Source organism: Leucoraja erinacea, chromosome 5 (genome assembly GCF_028641065.1).
Source record: "Leucoraja erinacea ecotype New England chromosome 5, Leri_hhj_1, whole genome shotgun sequence".
Lineage (NCBI taxonomy): Eukaryota > Metazoa > Chordata > Chondrichthyes > Rajiformes > Rajidae > Leucoraja > Leucoraja erinaceus.
Window position 1 is genome coordinate 31,149,464 of NC_073381.1, and position 15,825 is coordinate 31,165,288.

At 41.4% G+C, this 15,825-nt stretch overlaps 1 protein-coding gene across 1 annotated transcript; it reads left to right on the plus strand.

Moving 5' to 3' along the window:
* The first annotated feature begins 753 nt into the window (after positions 1-753).
* trib2 (tribbles pseudokinase 2) lies at positions 754-15,122 on the plus strand. Its single transcript, XM_055635327.1, has 3 exons — positions 754-1,318; positions 1,747-2,039; positions 11,991-15,122. Exons 1-3 carry the CDS (start codon positions 1,046-1,048, stop codon positions 12,463-12,465), a joined length of 1,041 nt encoding a protein of 346 aa, XP_055491302.1. The 5' UTR covers positions 754-1,045; the 3' UTR covers positions 12,466-15,122.
* The last annotated feature ends 703 nt before the right edge of the window (positions 15,123-15,825 follow it).

The following is a 15,825-nucleotide window of genomic DNA, read 5'->3' on the forward strand; positions in this document are numbered from 1 at the left end:
AGATTGCAGCCACGTAAGTAACACACAGCGATCGAAACTGTCTTATGCCGGCTGTTACTGAAAGGGATTGGCCTGGTCCTGTCGGCCATCCCTTAATTTAGAGCAAACAAGCTGCAGATTTTTTTTGTTTTGCAAAAAGAAAAAGAAAAGTGTGCATCCAAGATCGTCATCTGAACAATTGTGCAGTTGCAAAAGCATCGGGAGTTTTTGTTTATAAGTCATCGCTGTGCTTGAATCCTAAGCTTGGAAGACATTTGAGTGCATAGTGGGAACACGATACGATTGATCTCTTTTGTCCTTGACTGTTATCTTTTATTATTTTATATAACTATATACACACATATATTGCTGCTCGCCAATATCGGAAGGAAATCGCCAGTCAAAAGACTTGCTCACGAGAGCGTGTGAGGCCAAAGGAAATCCCCTTAAAGTTTTACTTGGTGGACGTTGCAAAACAGATGACAAGACAGTGAATGCCGTACTCTTGTTTTATTATAGTTTGAGGCTATTTGTTTCCAGCTACAAGGAGAAAGACGCCGAGAGAGGAGATCGGACGCCACCTAGAGTCGGAGGGCGAGGATCCGAGAGTCGCCACCTGGCTGCCTTGTGCTGCGAGCGCCTCGGCGACTCTTTCTTGTGTTCGCTGCGGCGAATGCCCCCTCGTAGCCACAAGAACAAAAGCACTGAGAGCTGGCGCTCCACGCACCGCTTCGACAACTCCAGGGCTTTGATTCCAGGTGATTGCTTTAAATCTGACACATCCCAACGCTCTATGCAACAGACAAAAACTCTAGCAATAAAAACAGAGTCTACATTGTTACTCCAAATGGTGCTTATCTTGAAATAAAGAAACGTCCTTTTACTCCTGCTGGGTTTTTCTTTAATTTTGAAAGGAAACCCACAACTGGATCTACAAGCCTAGACCAAAGTACGAAAAACGAGAGGGAAACGCTCTCACAGTAGGTTTGAGTAAAATCATTCCTAAATTCCTGTCTGGACGTTTGCCAGTGCACCTATTTTTGAGAGGACTTCTATTTGCAGCTCCATGAGCATACAGAGATCCAGTCCAATCAGCATTGTAAGGTATGGAAGATCGAGGCATAAGACTCATCACGAATATGAAGAATTATCTTGTGTAAGGACTAGTGACTGCAGCCAGAGTTTCAGCCCGAACCTAGGCTCTCCCAGCCCACCTGAAACCCCTAACTCGTCTCATTGCATTTCTCAAATCGGACAGTATCTATTGTTGGAACCATTAGAGGGTGACCACGTTCTTGGGGCTGTGCATTTGCATAGCGGCGAGGAGCTCATTTGTAAGGTAAAAAAACCCATTACCAATACCTGAATGAAACGCCATTTGATTCAACATCAGTGATGTGTGCGCGTACAGTATAACACAATGAACTAGATGCAAATGCGTGGAAGTGCAGCCTCTTAACGTGAAACGAGCAAAAACGTGAGCGGTTGGCTCCTTTAAAACGTATGATTCTGAAATTAAAACATAAGGAACGAAGTTTCAATTCATTTGTTAATTGTTTCATATAGGAAAAAAATGATATCTTCAATGCTGCAAAAAAGGAAACTTAATATAAAGGCCACTCCGTTCGATACAGCGTTGTAGCCATGTTGTTTTTTTTGGTAATTGTAGAATAATCAATAAATTGAATTATTTCAGTCTAATTCTACATTGGTTCTTATTGAAGTGGTGGGGAAAGATACCCAACTTACTCTGTTTTGTTTCCACAGGTATTCGATATTGGTCGATATCAAGAAACATTAGCAGCCTATTTTTGTTTGTCTGCTCATGAAAGCATCAATCAGATAACTGAAATTCTGCTAGGGGAACAACGATCATACGTTTTCTTTGAAAAGAGCCATGGGGATATGCACTCATTTGTTCGCACTTGCAAGAGGCTCAAAGAAAATGAAGCAGCAAGATTATTCTACCAGATAACGTCTGCTGTAGCGCACTGCCACGATAATGGCGTGGTGCTGCGAGATCTCAAATTAAGGAAATTTGTATTTAAAGACGAAGAACGGTGAGATTTGACAACCCACGATCGTTTTAATCTACTAGACATAATGCAAAGAGTATGCTGTTTGCATTATAAATATAAATAGACCTTAGAGGTGCAGCGGTGTAAGAGAGGAGTGCAATACTTTGTTTAAACTGTTACACTCCTCCTCCAATGATATCCCTTGTCAATGACGTTTACATCAGTTGGTAAATATTTAAAGTAACTCAGCATTACGTTGTTGACATTGTTTAGATTGATTTAAGTATCTCATCCTACTGAATATACTACTTCATCTCTTTTTTTTAACGCGGTTATCCATACCATGAGATTATTGCCCCAGAAATTGCCAGCACGCTTATGGTTGCAAGATGCCATGTGCTCATTTTCAATCAAAGGGTAATCCTAAATGCGGTGCACATTTGTTACAATCGTTTATAACACCCTCCCCCCTAAAAAGGAAATCTTTAGTTGGACGCATTTCTTTTCAGGTCCTCAGTTTGATGCTGTAGTTTAAATTCGAGCTCGCTGAGTACGATGTGTTTAGCTAGAAGAGAAAACCGGGGGTATCACAACCGCAGACATTGTAGATGGCGTTGCAAATACTGTATGTTCTTCCCACGCAGTAATACCTGGTCGTAAACTCTAGTAGCCGAGTGGCAGAAGAAGATGGCTTTTTAATGCATCGTGGAAAACTAAAAAAAAAGTCTGCATATGTTTGGTATATTTGCTGTGACCCACGTGCTATGCATTGTGTACTGGATTTTGCATGTAGCATGCAGATGAAGAAATAATGTACCCAAGCGTACAAGATTAATATCCATACATTTTGAATATCTTAATACGTGCCCCAATAATCCTGCAGTTCAAGGCAATCGAATTTGAATAGCAGTTGCAGCGCCGTTTTACTTGATATATTGAAATGGATAGGGGAGGTGTAATGAGGGTGCAAGGCAAATATTAAGAGTTTGGTTTGGTTTACTGAGTCGGCATTCAATATGCACCATGTGGCCCCTGGCTCCCGTGTCCGCAGTTAGCATTGCCCGCCCCAGTGATCGGAAAAACCAGAGCTGTTTTTTATCCGCATAGTAATCAACTTAAGTCCGAGTTATTTAACTGCAGAATGCGAAATGCAAACTAGTTTCGAAGGCGATCTTAACATTTTGTAAAATTTAAATGCTATTTAAAAAACTGTACAGCGACGGAACTGTGTCAGCTTTTTGGCCCGTGCGCTGTTGCATCGTGCGCTTTTGTTTGGGTTCTGTTTGCAGGAAGCAGCCGCTGATGCGCAGTCGTTTTGAGGCCAGGTCAGTCAGCGGGTGTACCCACCTGGCGATGGTTGCAGCAGGCGTGCCCCGCACTTGTGTGTGACCCGGGACGCTTGCAGTGAGCTCGGGGGAGGTAGAGTGGTGAAGGAGGCTGTCCTGGTGGCAAGTCTCTATGGCGACGTAAACGCATTTCCTGCACATTGCTCTGTGGTCTCATTTACACAGCAATGGGAAGGTATTGGCAGTCGTAGTTTCCTTTTTGCTTGCCAAGCAGCTGTTTGTTTTTTCCCCCTCCCTCTTATATTTTAAATCCACATTACCTTTTCCATATGTCCTCTCTTTAAAAAAAACACAAAAAAACGGCCTTGGTAGCAACAAGAGGAATCTTCGTCAGAATGTGTCGACCTTCCCAGCGGTAACGAGCCACCGAATTTGCCCTGGCGCCGCTAAAAAAAAGTGGCTTTGTAATTATAGGAAATTAAACCATGATCTTTTTTTTGTATCTCTACTGATTGTGGATCAGATTGCAGCAAGTAAATCAGACCGCCAATGTCAAAGGGGAGGTTGCTCCTTGCACTGTAACTGTTGCAATTAAGAGTTTATAAACCAATTGAAAGTACATCAGATAAGCATATAAAGTAATTAAACAGACAGGGTGGAAAAAAAACCTTCGGGTCTTTTTAAAAAAAAAAACCACAATCTTACCAGCTGCTTTAAAACATGCCCATGCTTCTATTTATGGTAGTAATACCTTTATGTATCTGTTGACTCTTCTTTTGATGGGCACTTAAAATATCTAGATTTAAAAAAATGCATCGGTACACATCTTAATATGCAATAAAATACCCAGAGATTTAAAGTACTGTAACTCCATTTGTACTGCAGGGCATTTGAGAATGTCGCTCACAGTAAGTAGGACTGAGTGAATGCCTAATGTCTGCACAGTAAACGGGTTGGGGAAAAAGAATTGGTAGCAAAGTTTTTTTTAATCCTTGATGGTCGTAAAGGGTGTGTCTGAATTCAATAATCATTTTTTAGCTGTGAACCTGGGTGATGTAGTATGCTAACAAATGCATGTGTTGCTGAGATGTCACTAAAAAAATCACTTGCTTGCATAACAAATTAGTCTTTATTTCAAGCAGTTTTATGTCACTTGAGTCTTTGCATGGTTTTGGCCTCTTGTGTTAGAAGTGGAATGTGAAGTTTTTTTTTGCTGTAATGGATAATGCTGTTGGTCTCCAAAAATTGCAAGAAAATTTCAATTTTAAGTACCAGAAGAACTGAGCAAAACGGAACCACTGATAGATTTGGGTATCTTGACTATCACAATTAACTGACATATTTTAATAATAGTTCTTCCTCCAGTTTCAGAGTATTTGGACTATTCAAGTGGGTATGAATGTTCTCATTTTCTTCAGGGAGTTTTAATGAATCCTTCAATATCTTAGTACTGTGGTGCAGCTGATAGAGCTGCTATCTCACAGCACCAAAGACCCAGGCCGGATGCTGTCTGTGTGGAGTTTGCACATTCTCCCTGTGACTGTGTGGGTTTCCACCAGGTGCTCTGGTTTCCTGAAACATCCCTGGCTTTGTAGGATAATCTCTTCTGTAAATTACTAGTGTGCAGGATATGAAACTGGGATAACATAGATCTAGTGTAAATGGGTTAGAAAGAACTGCAGATGCTGGAAAAATCAAAGGTAGACAAAAAAGCTGGAGAACTCAGCGGGTGAGGAAGCATCTATGGAGAGAAGGAATAAGCGACATTTTGGGTCGAGACCCTTCTTCAGACTGATGGGGGGGGGGGGTTGGAGAAAGTAAGAGGTTGGAGACAGTAGGCTTTGTGGGAGAGCTGGTAAGGGGGAGGGGAAGGAGGGAGAAAGCAAGGGCTATCTAAAATTAGAGGTCGATATTCATACTGCTGGGGTGTAACAAAGCAAAATATGAGGTGCTGTTCCTCCAATTTGTGCTGGGCCTCACTCTGGCAGTGGTGGAGGCCCAGGACAGAAAGGTCAGATTGGGAATGGGAGGGGGAGTTGAAGTGCTGAGCAACCGGGAGACCAGGTTGGTTAATACAATCTGAGCGGAGGTGTTGGGTGAAGCGATTGCCGAGCCTGCGCTTGATCTCGCCGATGTAGAGAAGTTGGCACCTGGAACAGCGGATACAGTAGATGAGGTTGGAGGAGGTGCTGGTGAATCTCTGTCTCACCTGGAAATGAACCTCTGTCTCACCTGAAAAGATTGATTGGGTCCTTGGATGGAGTCGAGGGGGGAGGTAAAGCGACATGTGTAGCATTTCCTGCAGTTGCAGGGGAAAGTACCCGGGGAGGATGTGGTTTGGTTAGGAAGGGACGAATTGACCAGCGAGTTATGGAGGGAACATTCTCTACGGAAAGCAGAAAGGGGAGGAGATGGGAAGATGTGGCCAGTGGTACGATCCCGTTGAAGGTGGCGAAAACGTCGGAGGATTATATGTTGTATGCGACGGCTGATGGGATGGAAGGAGGAACTCTGTCCTTGTTATGAGTAGAGGGATGGGGAGTAAGAACGGAGCTGTGGGATATAGAGGAGAGAGTCCTTACAGGAAGCAGGGTGGTGGGAAGAAGTGTAGTGAAGATAGCTATGGGAGTCAGTGAGGTTGTAGTAGATGTCGGTCAGTAGTCTGTTGCCTGCGATGGAGATGGTGAGATCTAGAAACGGTAGGGAGATGTCGGAAATGGTCCAGGTGAATTTGAGTGCCGGATGGAAATTAGTGGTGTAATGGATGAAGTCTGAGTTTTGCATGGGTGCAGGAGGTAGCACCAATGCAGTTGTCAATGTAGAGGAGGTAGAGTTCGGGGGTAGGGCCAGGGTACGCCTCGAACAGAGATTGTTTGACGTACCCTACAAAGAGGCAGGCATAGTTAGGGCCCATGCGCGTGCCCATAGCCACACCTTGGATTTGGAGGAAATGGGAGGAATCAAAGGAAAAGTTGTTGAGGGTAAGGACCAGGTCCGCTAGGAGGAGGAGAGTGTTAGTAGACAGAAATTGGTTGGTTTTGTGGCCGAGGAAGAAATGGAGGGCTTTAAGACCCTCGTGGTAGGGGATGGAGGTATAGAGTGACTGGACATCCATAGTGAAGATGAGGGAGTGGGGGCCTGGAAAATGAAGTCATGAAGGAGACAAAGAGCGTGTGGGGTGTCTTGGACATAGGTGGGGGGGAGGGATAGGATGGAGTCAAGGTATGTGGAAATAAGTTAGGTGGGACATGATGTCTACCTAGTGTAAATGGGTGATCGATGGTTAACGCACTCAGTGGGGAGAAGGGCCTGTTTCCACGCTGCACCAGTAAAGCAAAGCTTAGAATCCTGGCTTGTGTTTTTAAACTGGGTTGATGCGAGTAAGTTGCTTGCCATTTTTATGGATGGGTTTCCTTAGAAATCGATCTTGCACAGAGATGTTTCAAAAATGGTTACATTCAAATGAAGGTTATATTAATCACCAAACCTGAGGATTGGCTCTGTAAACATGCAAGCTATAATCTGATAACTTGTTTAAAACCTTGATAACTAATTTTGAAAAATTAGTTCTCTGTGACTCCTTGCTCTACTCATCTCTCTCCCCTCCCCAGGCATTTTCTCCTGTAACCACACCCCTCCTTTGCATCCATTCAAGGATCTCAACAACTCTTGCTGCAGCATCGGGGTGACCAGGCGTGGACTAGGTGACTACTTCACCAAACACGTGCTCCATCTTGCAGGGCCAGCTGGAGCTTCTAGTTGTTAACCACTTCAATTCTCCTTCCCATTCCCATATCAACCTGTCTGTACTCTGCCTCATCTATTGCCAGCGTGAGCCCACATGCAAACTGGAAGAATGGCACTTGCATGTTTTATTTGGGTGGCCTACAATGGCAAGAACATTTAAATTCTCCAATTTCAGGTTAAACCCCCACCCCCTCCTCTTCATCTACCCAGCTTCACCCTAACTCGTTCGCATCTTATTTTTTTCTACTCCTCTCTCTTCCACCACCCCCCTTTCCCGGTTCCCTTCTTCCCACTCCTGTTTCATTCCCCACATTTCCTTATCAGATTCCGCCATTTGTAGCCCATAGTTTTATCCACCTGTACCTGCAGCCCAGGCTACCATCTTCACCCTTCTCTCACCTCCCCCCACTCTATCTTGCGTCTGCCAGTCAACCCTTTCCTACCTGGACCCACCTATAACTATGCCAGCTCTTGCCTCCTCCTTTCCCCTTCACTCTTTCTGCCAGCTATTTCTCTTCTACTCCATCAGTGTGAAGATGGCACTTCAACACAAAATATTATATTTCCATCTACAGATGCTGCTTGATTTAAGTTTATTGTTTTGAATAATGAATGGATGCTATTTTTTCTTATTCACATAACATTGATTAGGAATTATTGCGGAACTGTTCATTGCTCTTGATGTGAAATGTATAAATATCGGGGTGTACATTCTTTAATATTTTCTTGCAACTGGGACCACTTTGATCATCTGTATTGTCCTATTGTAACTCTCCTGGAAGTAAGGGGCACAAATGCCACGTGTAGTTGGTTCCATGGAGTAGCTAGTTTTCCAAGATACACTTTGGGCAAAGTGTCTCCTCATAATATGCTGAGTAGCTATCCACTGTGTACATGAAAAGTGGACGGGCCAGCAGTAAAAATACTGGTAGAGTGGTATAATTGCTTATTCATTATAGAATAGTGCTGCAGCTTTTATCTTGGAAGTTCATTAAGGATGAATGCTGGATGGGTATATCTTTTTTTTGCAGGCTATCTGATTGTAATACTCTGCTTAAGGGCTTTGGTGGGTTTGGACACTTCTGTCAACTTCATAGTCTGAAAATATGTATCTGCATTGCGCTTACTCATTTCCATTTTAAGATATTAATCTCAATTAACTTCAATCCCCAATGCAGAGGGAAATTTCCATAGCCGCCTTCAATCCCACTATTAAAACTATAACTTTAGATGAAATAGAGTTTGCCCATGATTTTTGGCAAACCCATTAAAGTAACCACATTGCACATTAAGCTAACACTGGTTGCATTTTGAAAATTAGTTTGCTTTGAATTAATTTCACCTTTTTTTCCATTGCCAGAACAAAATTGTCCCCATTGTCTCACCTTTGCCTTTTGAATGTGGTGACTCGTAGTTTGATTAAGGTTTCTGCCTGGCTTGGAACCTTGCCCATGTAACTATTCTTTATGTATGAATCCAAACTGTTTGTGGGACATTCTCCTGACAACAGTAGTTAACACCAGATCTTACCAGGTAAATGCACGTTTCCTGATGTTGGCCCCTGGATAATGGGCAGCCAGTTTTCTTATAAAGGTTTAATTTAGAGATGCAGCCTGCAAACGGGTCCTTCGGCCCACCAAGTCCATGCCAACCATCCGGTTCACACGAATTCTACATTATCCCTCTTTCGCATCCACTCCCGATTCACTAGAGCAATTTGCAGAGGCCAATTAATCTATAAACATATACATCTGTGGGATGTGGGAAGAAACCAGAGCATTTGGAGGAAACCCACAAAGTCATAGAGAGAATGGGCAAACTGCACCCAGACCGTCACAGATCAGCTTGAACCCGGGTCACTGGTGCTGTGAGGCAGCAGCTTTACCAGCTGCGCCACTTGTGTTGCCAAAGGTGATCCTGCTTAGACACCAAGAGATTCTCAAGTCGGTTGGTATAACTTTTAATCTCTAAATTGAACGCAGCTCCATGTGGATATGCAGAGGTATTCCACACATTTGGCAAAATCTCCAAGGCTCCAAATTGCTAAATATATAATTTTTGTAAATTGAGGAAATTCTACTAGGTGAAAACTGTTAACCCGAGGCAGAATTCATTAACCTTGACTCTCACTACTCCACTGACAGTCATTTAATTGGAGAGTTGCACATGGTGAACTCAAAATAATTTCCAAATTAAGTTTTGCAACAAGGAGAAAACAAACTATTCTGTTAACAAAATAAATTGGCACACGTGCCCAAATTATGCAATTGGAATTTTATATTTAGTTGCATAAGTGATGTTTTGAGTTACTTGATTTGAAGAATGCTTTGTTTGCATGTGCTCTTTATATTTTGCAGAGAGCTGTCATTGATGTGGGAGTCTGAACTATTCAGTGTAGTCGGCTCCAGAACTGCATCTGTTTTATACTCTGATTCAACAAGTTATTGCCTTGTTAGAAAAATTGTTGCCTGTTGTATGAAAGCTTTGTTTATTTTTGAATCGTTGCCAATTATTCTGATAATTTCCATGATTTGCATATTTAAAATTTAAATTATGAATCCAATGCAAAAGATTTTGTTAATGTTGACAGAATTTGTATGTCAGGTGGAATAATCCTACCAGTTGATGTAAAGAATGAATCTTGTGACAGCTGTAGTTTTGAATTTTCTACATAATCTAATGCATGCCTGATATCACAGGGAACTTCAATGGAAACAAAAGAGGAGAGTTTTACTGGAAAGATCTTTTTGAATACTAAAAAACATTTTTCTTTTAACGGACTTCAACAAATTTGGTTTAGGGTAGCCATAGAAAATATATTGTATGTTTTTTAGAAATAAATTATTTAAAACCTACTCTCTAGTCTTTCGCAACAAAATGCTGGGTTGTGGGAGACACTGGTTTGGTATAAAGTGAAGCTCCTGTTTCCAGACTTGGCAGATTATGTCTTGAATTATGGCCTTAAGGATCTTTTACCTTTATGGACAAATTGCCGTGTGCTGTTTACATTCCTTATAATTTTACAGCGAGGTGCACATGTTTATGATTCTCCAGATAGATGACTCCCCTGGAGTAGTTGAATTATTGTCTATATTTTTGCAATGCCTTTAGGCATTTTTTAAATATACAAAACTATGTATTTTCCTCTGGAATTGCATAATTGCAAGTGTTATTAAGACCGCTGTCTTTAAAAGGGCCTTGCCAAACGGTTTGATGATTAACATGCTGCTTTTTAACAGAATAATACATGGCAGAATGTTGGTAATTAATGTGCTTATGTTCTATATTTTAACTTATTTTGTAAAACCGCCAATTTTGTGGGAAAGAGGAAGGTGGTAATCTATCTGCCCTGAGATTAGGAAATAGATGTAGTTGGAACCATAAGGTTGACATTGAATTTGCCATTCATCCCATTTAAGGTTTTAAACTAGTTGTGGAGACTTTGTGCTATGAAGTACTTTAGAACATAGAATAGTACAACACAGAAACAGGTCCTTTGGCCCAAAAAGTCAATACGGAACGATGCCAATTTCAATGAATCTCCATTGCCTGTATGTGATCCATTTCCTTCCATTACCTGCATATACACATGCTATCCAAATGGCTCTTAATTTCCACTATGATATATGTGGCCACCACAACCCCAGGCAGCGTGTTGCAGGCACCCGCCAATTCTGTGTATGACAAGAAATCTTGCCCCGAGCATCAATAAACTTTACCGTTCTCGCATTAAAGGTTTGGAGTGACTCCGTTATTAAGCTGGTAGAGCTGCTGCCTCACAGCATCAGAGTCCCAGGTTAGATTATTCTGACCGCGAGCACTGTCTGTGGAGTTTACGCATTTTTCCTGTGTCCACATGGGTTTCCTCTGGGTGCTCTGGTTTCTTCCCACATCCCACAGTAGGTTTGTAGGTTAATTGACGTCTGTAAAATGTCTGTAGCTTGTAGGAGCGGATGCAAAAGTGGGATAACAGGAGTAGTGTGAATGGGTGATCAATGGTTGGTGGGGACTAGATGGGCTGAATAACCCTTTTCCATGCTGTATCTCTAAACTACACTGAAAGGAAATGATTACGGTTCTAATATAAAAACATAAATTGCTGCAGATACTGGAAATACTCAGCGGGCGGGACTGCATCTGGCGAAAGAAACGGTTAAAATTTCCGTTTGATGGAAACTTTTTCTCTCTCCACAGATGCTGACTCTCACTGAGTATTTACTGTTCCAGCTCTAATGCTTTGGGTAATAACTCCGGCAAACATGTCCTGCTCATGGCATAAAACACCAGTTCTTGCAGACATATTTTCACAAAATTTGTTTTAAAGTTTTACCTAGTTTTACCGTGAAATTTATCAAATAAATTTGAAATGGGTTGTCATATCGGCATGCTGCTTGCGCGATAAAAGAGAAAAATATGACACCCTGACATCTTTGCATTCATTCATTATCTTTGAAACATATAAGATTGTTGAGGGTTTGGACACGCTGGAGGCAGGAAACATGTTACCGATGTTGGGGGAGTCCAGAACCAGGGGCCACAGTTTAAGAATAAGGAGTAAGCCATTTAGAACGGAGACGATGAAACACTTTTATCTCACAGAGAGTGGTGAGTCTGTGGAATTCTCTGCCTCAGAGTGCGGTGGAGGCAGGTTCTCTGGATGCTTTCAAGAGAGAGCTAGATAGGGCTCTTAAAAATAGCGGAATCAGGGGATATGGGGAGAAGCAGGAATGGGGTACTGATTGGGGATGATCAGCCATGATCACAGTGAATGGCGGTGCTGACTCGAAGGGACGAATGGCCTACTCCTGCACCGATTGTCTATTGTCTTTGCATAAAGAAAGCCCTGCCTCTATGATATATTGATCTAGTGCGAAATATATGGTGTATGCATTGGACAGTCTGATGTTAACCTGGCAGAATTAATTAACTTTGACTCCCAATTTTTCTTCTTCTGTTGTAGGACACAAGTAAAATTGGAAAGCCTGGAGGATGCTTATATCTTGAACGGTGAAGATGACGCTCTTTCAGACAAGCACGGATGTCCGGCATATGTGAGCCCTGAGATTCTTAACACCAACGGCAGCTACTCTGGTAAGGCAGCTGACGTTTGGAGTCTAGGCGTGATGCTGTACACCATGCTTGTTGGACGGTATCCCTTCCATGATGTCGAGCCAGGTTCCCTCTTTAGCAAAATTCGTCGTGGCCAATTTAACATTCCAGAAACGCTTACCCCACGGGCAAAATGCCTTATCCGTAGCATCTTACGTCGTGAGCCTTTGGAACGGCTAACGTCCCGGGAAATCTTGGACCACCCGTGGTTTGCCTCTGATTTTGCAACTTCTAGTTCCGGATATGGTGCTAATGAGAAAGAAGTGGTTGATCAGCTGGTACCTGACATGAATATGGACGTTGAGTTGGACCCATTTTTCAATTGAGTGCATCGATAGGTTGGATGTCATCGAGAAGATACAACACCTGGTACTCATCACCTGAAGGAATGCTTCCTGAATTACATAATGGTACCATGAATCAACATAGCTTGGTAGCAAACGTGGTGCAGACGTACTGTGACTTAAAATGACTATCAAAGTGGGACTTTAAAGATTTACATGTAGCACAACTAATTAGGGGGTTCTGCTGTTAGATTGATTTTTATTTTGGAGGAAATGGCAGTGTAAAATGTTGCAGCTTCTCATCTCATGGAGCCAAGGAGAGCGCTGAATACTGCAGTGTAGGTAGTGGTGCAGTTCCTCACTCCATTTTATAAAGGTTGCAAATCACAATAAATAGAAACTTAATTAGCCTCGACGCAATGTAATACATTGGCATCGCACTGTTAGATTATTTTCCTTCTCATTATTCAGGGAATGTACAATTCTCCTACAAGAGTCTCCTTAATTGTTTCTGATGTTTTAACATTTTACTCAATGTGATTTGTAACAAGAAAAATTAGGTGCACATGAACCAACACGCAATGCGGGTGCTAAAAGGACAAGTTCTGCTTGTGTTTAATGTAGCTATTTTCATTATCTTCTGTATTTTTTTTTCCTAAATAAACTAAATATTCTTGTCAGAAAATGAGCGCCATGCTCTGTTCCCTTGGAGGGAATAACTTATCTGTTGTGTACAATACATTGCAGTTTGGCAGGAGCTATTCAAATGAAATGTCATCCATGTGACTTCACTGGTAGTGAAGTCCTTATGGCAAATATTCAGGGTTTGTTGTACTAGTACAAAGTAGTCTCCTACCTTTTTTCAGGTTAGTGTATTTATTTTTAATGTTTGTTCAGCCCCTTTTTTGCCCATCCCCTCCTTACACACACACACACAAAACAGTATTAATATTTAGTTTTTCATTTTATCTCCTCAGTGAATTTTCTCTTCGTTCAATCATTCTGGGTAATAATGTCATGACCTGTGCAGAGGTATAGACGTGAAGTTAAGCTATACTAGTCTTTTTCTTTTTTTTTAATTCTTGCCCTTTAAGATCAATCGAACTTCATGGTAATACTATTTTCCTTAAAGTGAGTGCACACTCGGTGCTTAGTAAAATTGTCACAAAATGACATGTAATTGTTAGCATTATTGCATCTTATTTTGGGATTGACAAAAGAGCAAACCCTTAAACTTCACACATTTCTTTCAAGTTGGTGGGCAGGGCAACTGCAAAAAGAGTAAACATTTACTTTGTCCACAGAAATAATTTGCTGGTCCTGTCCTGCAGCAAACATTGGATATCTGACATGAAACCAGGACTAAGAATAGCTATGTGTGTATCTTAGCACACATAATTGAATTATATCACAATACAGATGTTTTGCTGCTTGCACAAGTGAATGGGAGGATGTGGTTACCAGCTGAGTGCTCTGTACCAAGGCATGATTCTGTGCGGTTTAATGAATCTTGAAACTCCCTCTTGGATTGGATATCTGGTCTTTTCTGGCAATTCCAGCTCTTTGTTTTCAAAAACAAAATTGAATTAACTGAGTTACATCTTAAATATTAATTTATTAAATTTGTTTGTCAGAATTTTCTGTTAGTTCAATATTGGGCTTCCATAATTTTTGATAATATATTTGGTGTCTGGGACAGACTGACCACGAATATCTTCCATTGTTAAAGAGTCCATCTGTAAAGTAATCTTCTCGCATTAAGTCCAGCATCATACTGTAAAAGCACCAGATATTCATGACTGTTTTTAATATTTATCATGAAGGCATTGTGTGCCTAGATTAAATTTTGTAAAGATGTTGGAATATGGTACTTTGACAATTTGGTAACTTTTAGTCTTACTACCCATGGTCAAACTATTGTGAAAATAAAATGTGACCACTTACAAAGCATTATATTCAATACAAGCACATTCATGGGCCTATAAAGATAAACTAATGGGTTCAAATTAATCCATGCCTACTTAATGTATTGCAAACCCTGAATAGGTTGTAGGTTTTTTTTTATTTTTAGTTTGTCAGATTACTTTCCTTCTGCTTTCGAATTGCTCAATATTAGGAATCTTTTACCTTGCATTCTTTCCTCTCCCCCCCCCCCCCCAGCACCCCGAGCCCACCCTCCAACCCCCGTGTTGTCTCCAGTTTGATTACTGCCTGTACCAGTTCTGTGAAATGGTCATGTTCTTGCGTAGGTATGCGTGGACTCTGTAGTACGTATCTGTTAACTTGAATTTGTGCTTTTATAGTATGTTGCATGTACGTACAGCTACTTGACCTATTTGGCTTATGGATGCTTTTGCCTGCATTACAGGAGAGCTTGTATATGCCAATTAAAAACACAGAAGAGAATGATTAAATAAAGTTCTCCTGGAAAGGGTGGGGGGGGGGGGGGGGGGGGGGACTGCAGCTGATCTGCCAAGAGTTAATTTTTTTTAAATCACAAGAAAATGGGAGTGAATTCGTATTTGCTCTATGGATGGTGCTATGCTGAGAAGGACTACTTTGTTTTAAATTCAAGTGGAAGGGGAACAGAGGAGACTGCATGGTGGGTTTTACTGCCTCTGGTGTTTTGATTGTATTGTATTTGGTTTGATGTTTTGTCCTAATCTTTTCCTTCAGTAAATAAATCGTGAATTGCACAATTAACTGAGTGCTGCTGTTTCTTCTGGAAGTGTATATGTGGAATTTTTAACCTTTTTTTGTGACCAAACAGTGGAAATGTTCCTTAAAGTGCAAATCTCCAGGCACTTGCTTGAAATCTGAAACACAAAGAATGATGGAAGCGCTCAGCAGGTCAAGTGGCATTCAACCCACTGAGAAAAGCTGAATCATCATTTCTGGTCAAGAGCCTTTAATGTGAGAACTGGAAAAGTAAGAAAGCAAACATGTTTTAAGTTGCAGAGGGGGGAGAATGGTGAAAAGGAGAGGCAATGTTTATGATTGGATGCAGACCAAAGTTGTCAACGTAACTTGGTTTATAAACTAGCACTCGGAACAAATGATGAGGAGTTGCAGCCGAATTGTAGACAACAAAGGCAAAGATCATATTATTACACTCTATATAAAGTCCCAAGAGTTGTAACAGGCCTTCTCAGAAGACGAGGTGCTGCCCAAACTTGTGCAGCCAGATATGTAATCAATTTGCAACATGCTTTTATGTTCTGTTGTTTCTGAGTTTCCAGTTGCCTCACTTCAATTCTCTAGTTCACCCCTACTCTGATCTCTTCTCTCCTGCATTTTACATCGCACCAATGTAAGATTGGTGAACAGTGCCTCATCTTTCAACTATACCTATTCTGGCTGTGCATTTGTTCTGGGTTTTTTTTTAATTTCTCAACATTTGTC

Bases quoted from the DNA above. Each gene is read 5' to 3' on its own strand.
- trib2 (XM_055635327.1), top strand. From the start codon at position 1,046: ATGAGCATACAGAGATCCAGTCCAATCAGCATTGTAAGGTATGGAAGA. The intron at 1,319-1,746 runs GTAAAAAAACCC...TTGTTTCCACAG, and splicing joins GCGAGGAGCTCATTTGTAAG to GTATTCGATATTGGTCGATA. The intron at 2,040-11,990 runs GTGAGATTTGAC...CTTCTGTTGTAG, and splicing joins GTATTTAAAGACGAAGAACG to GACACAAGTAAAATTGGAAA.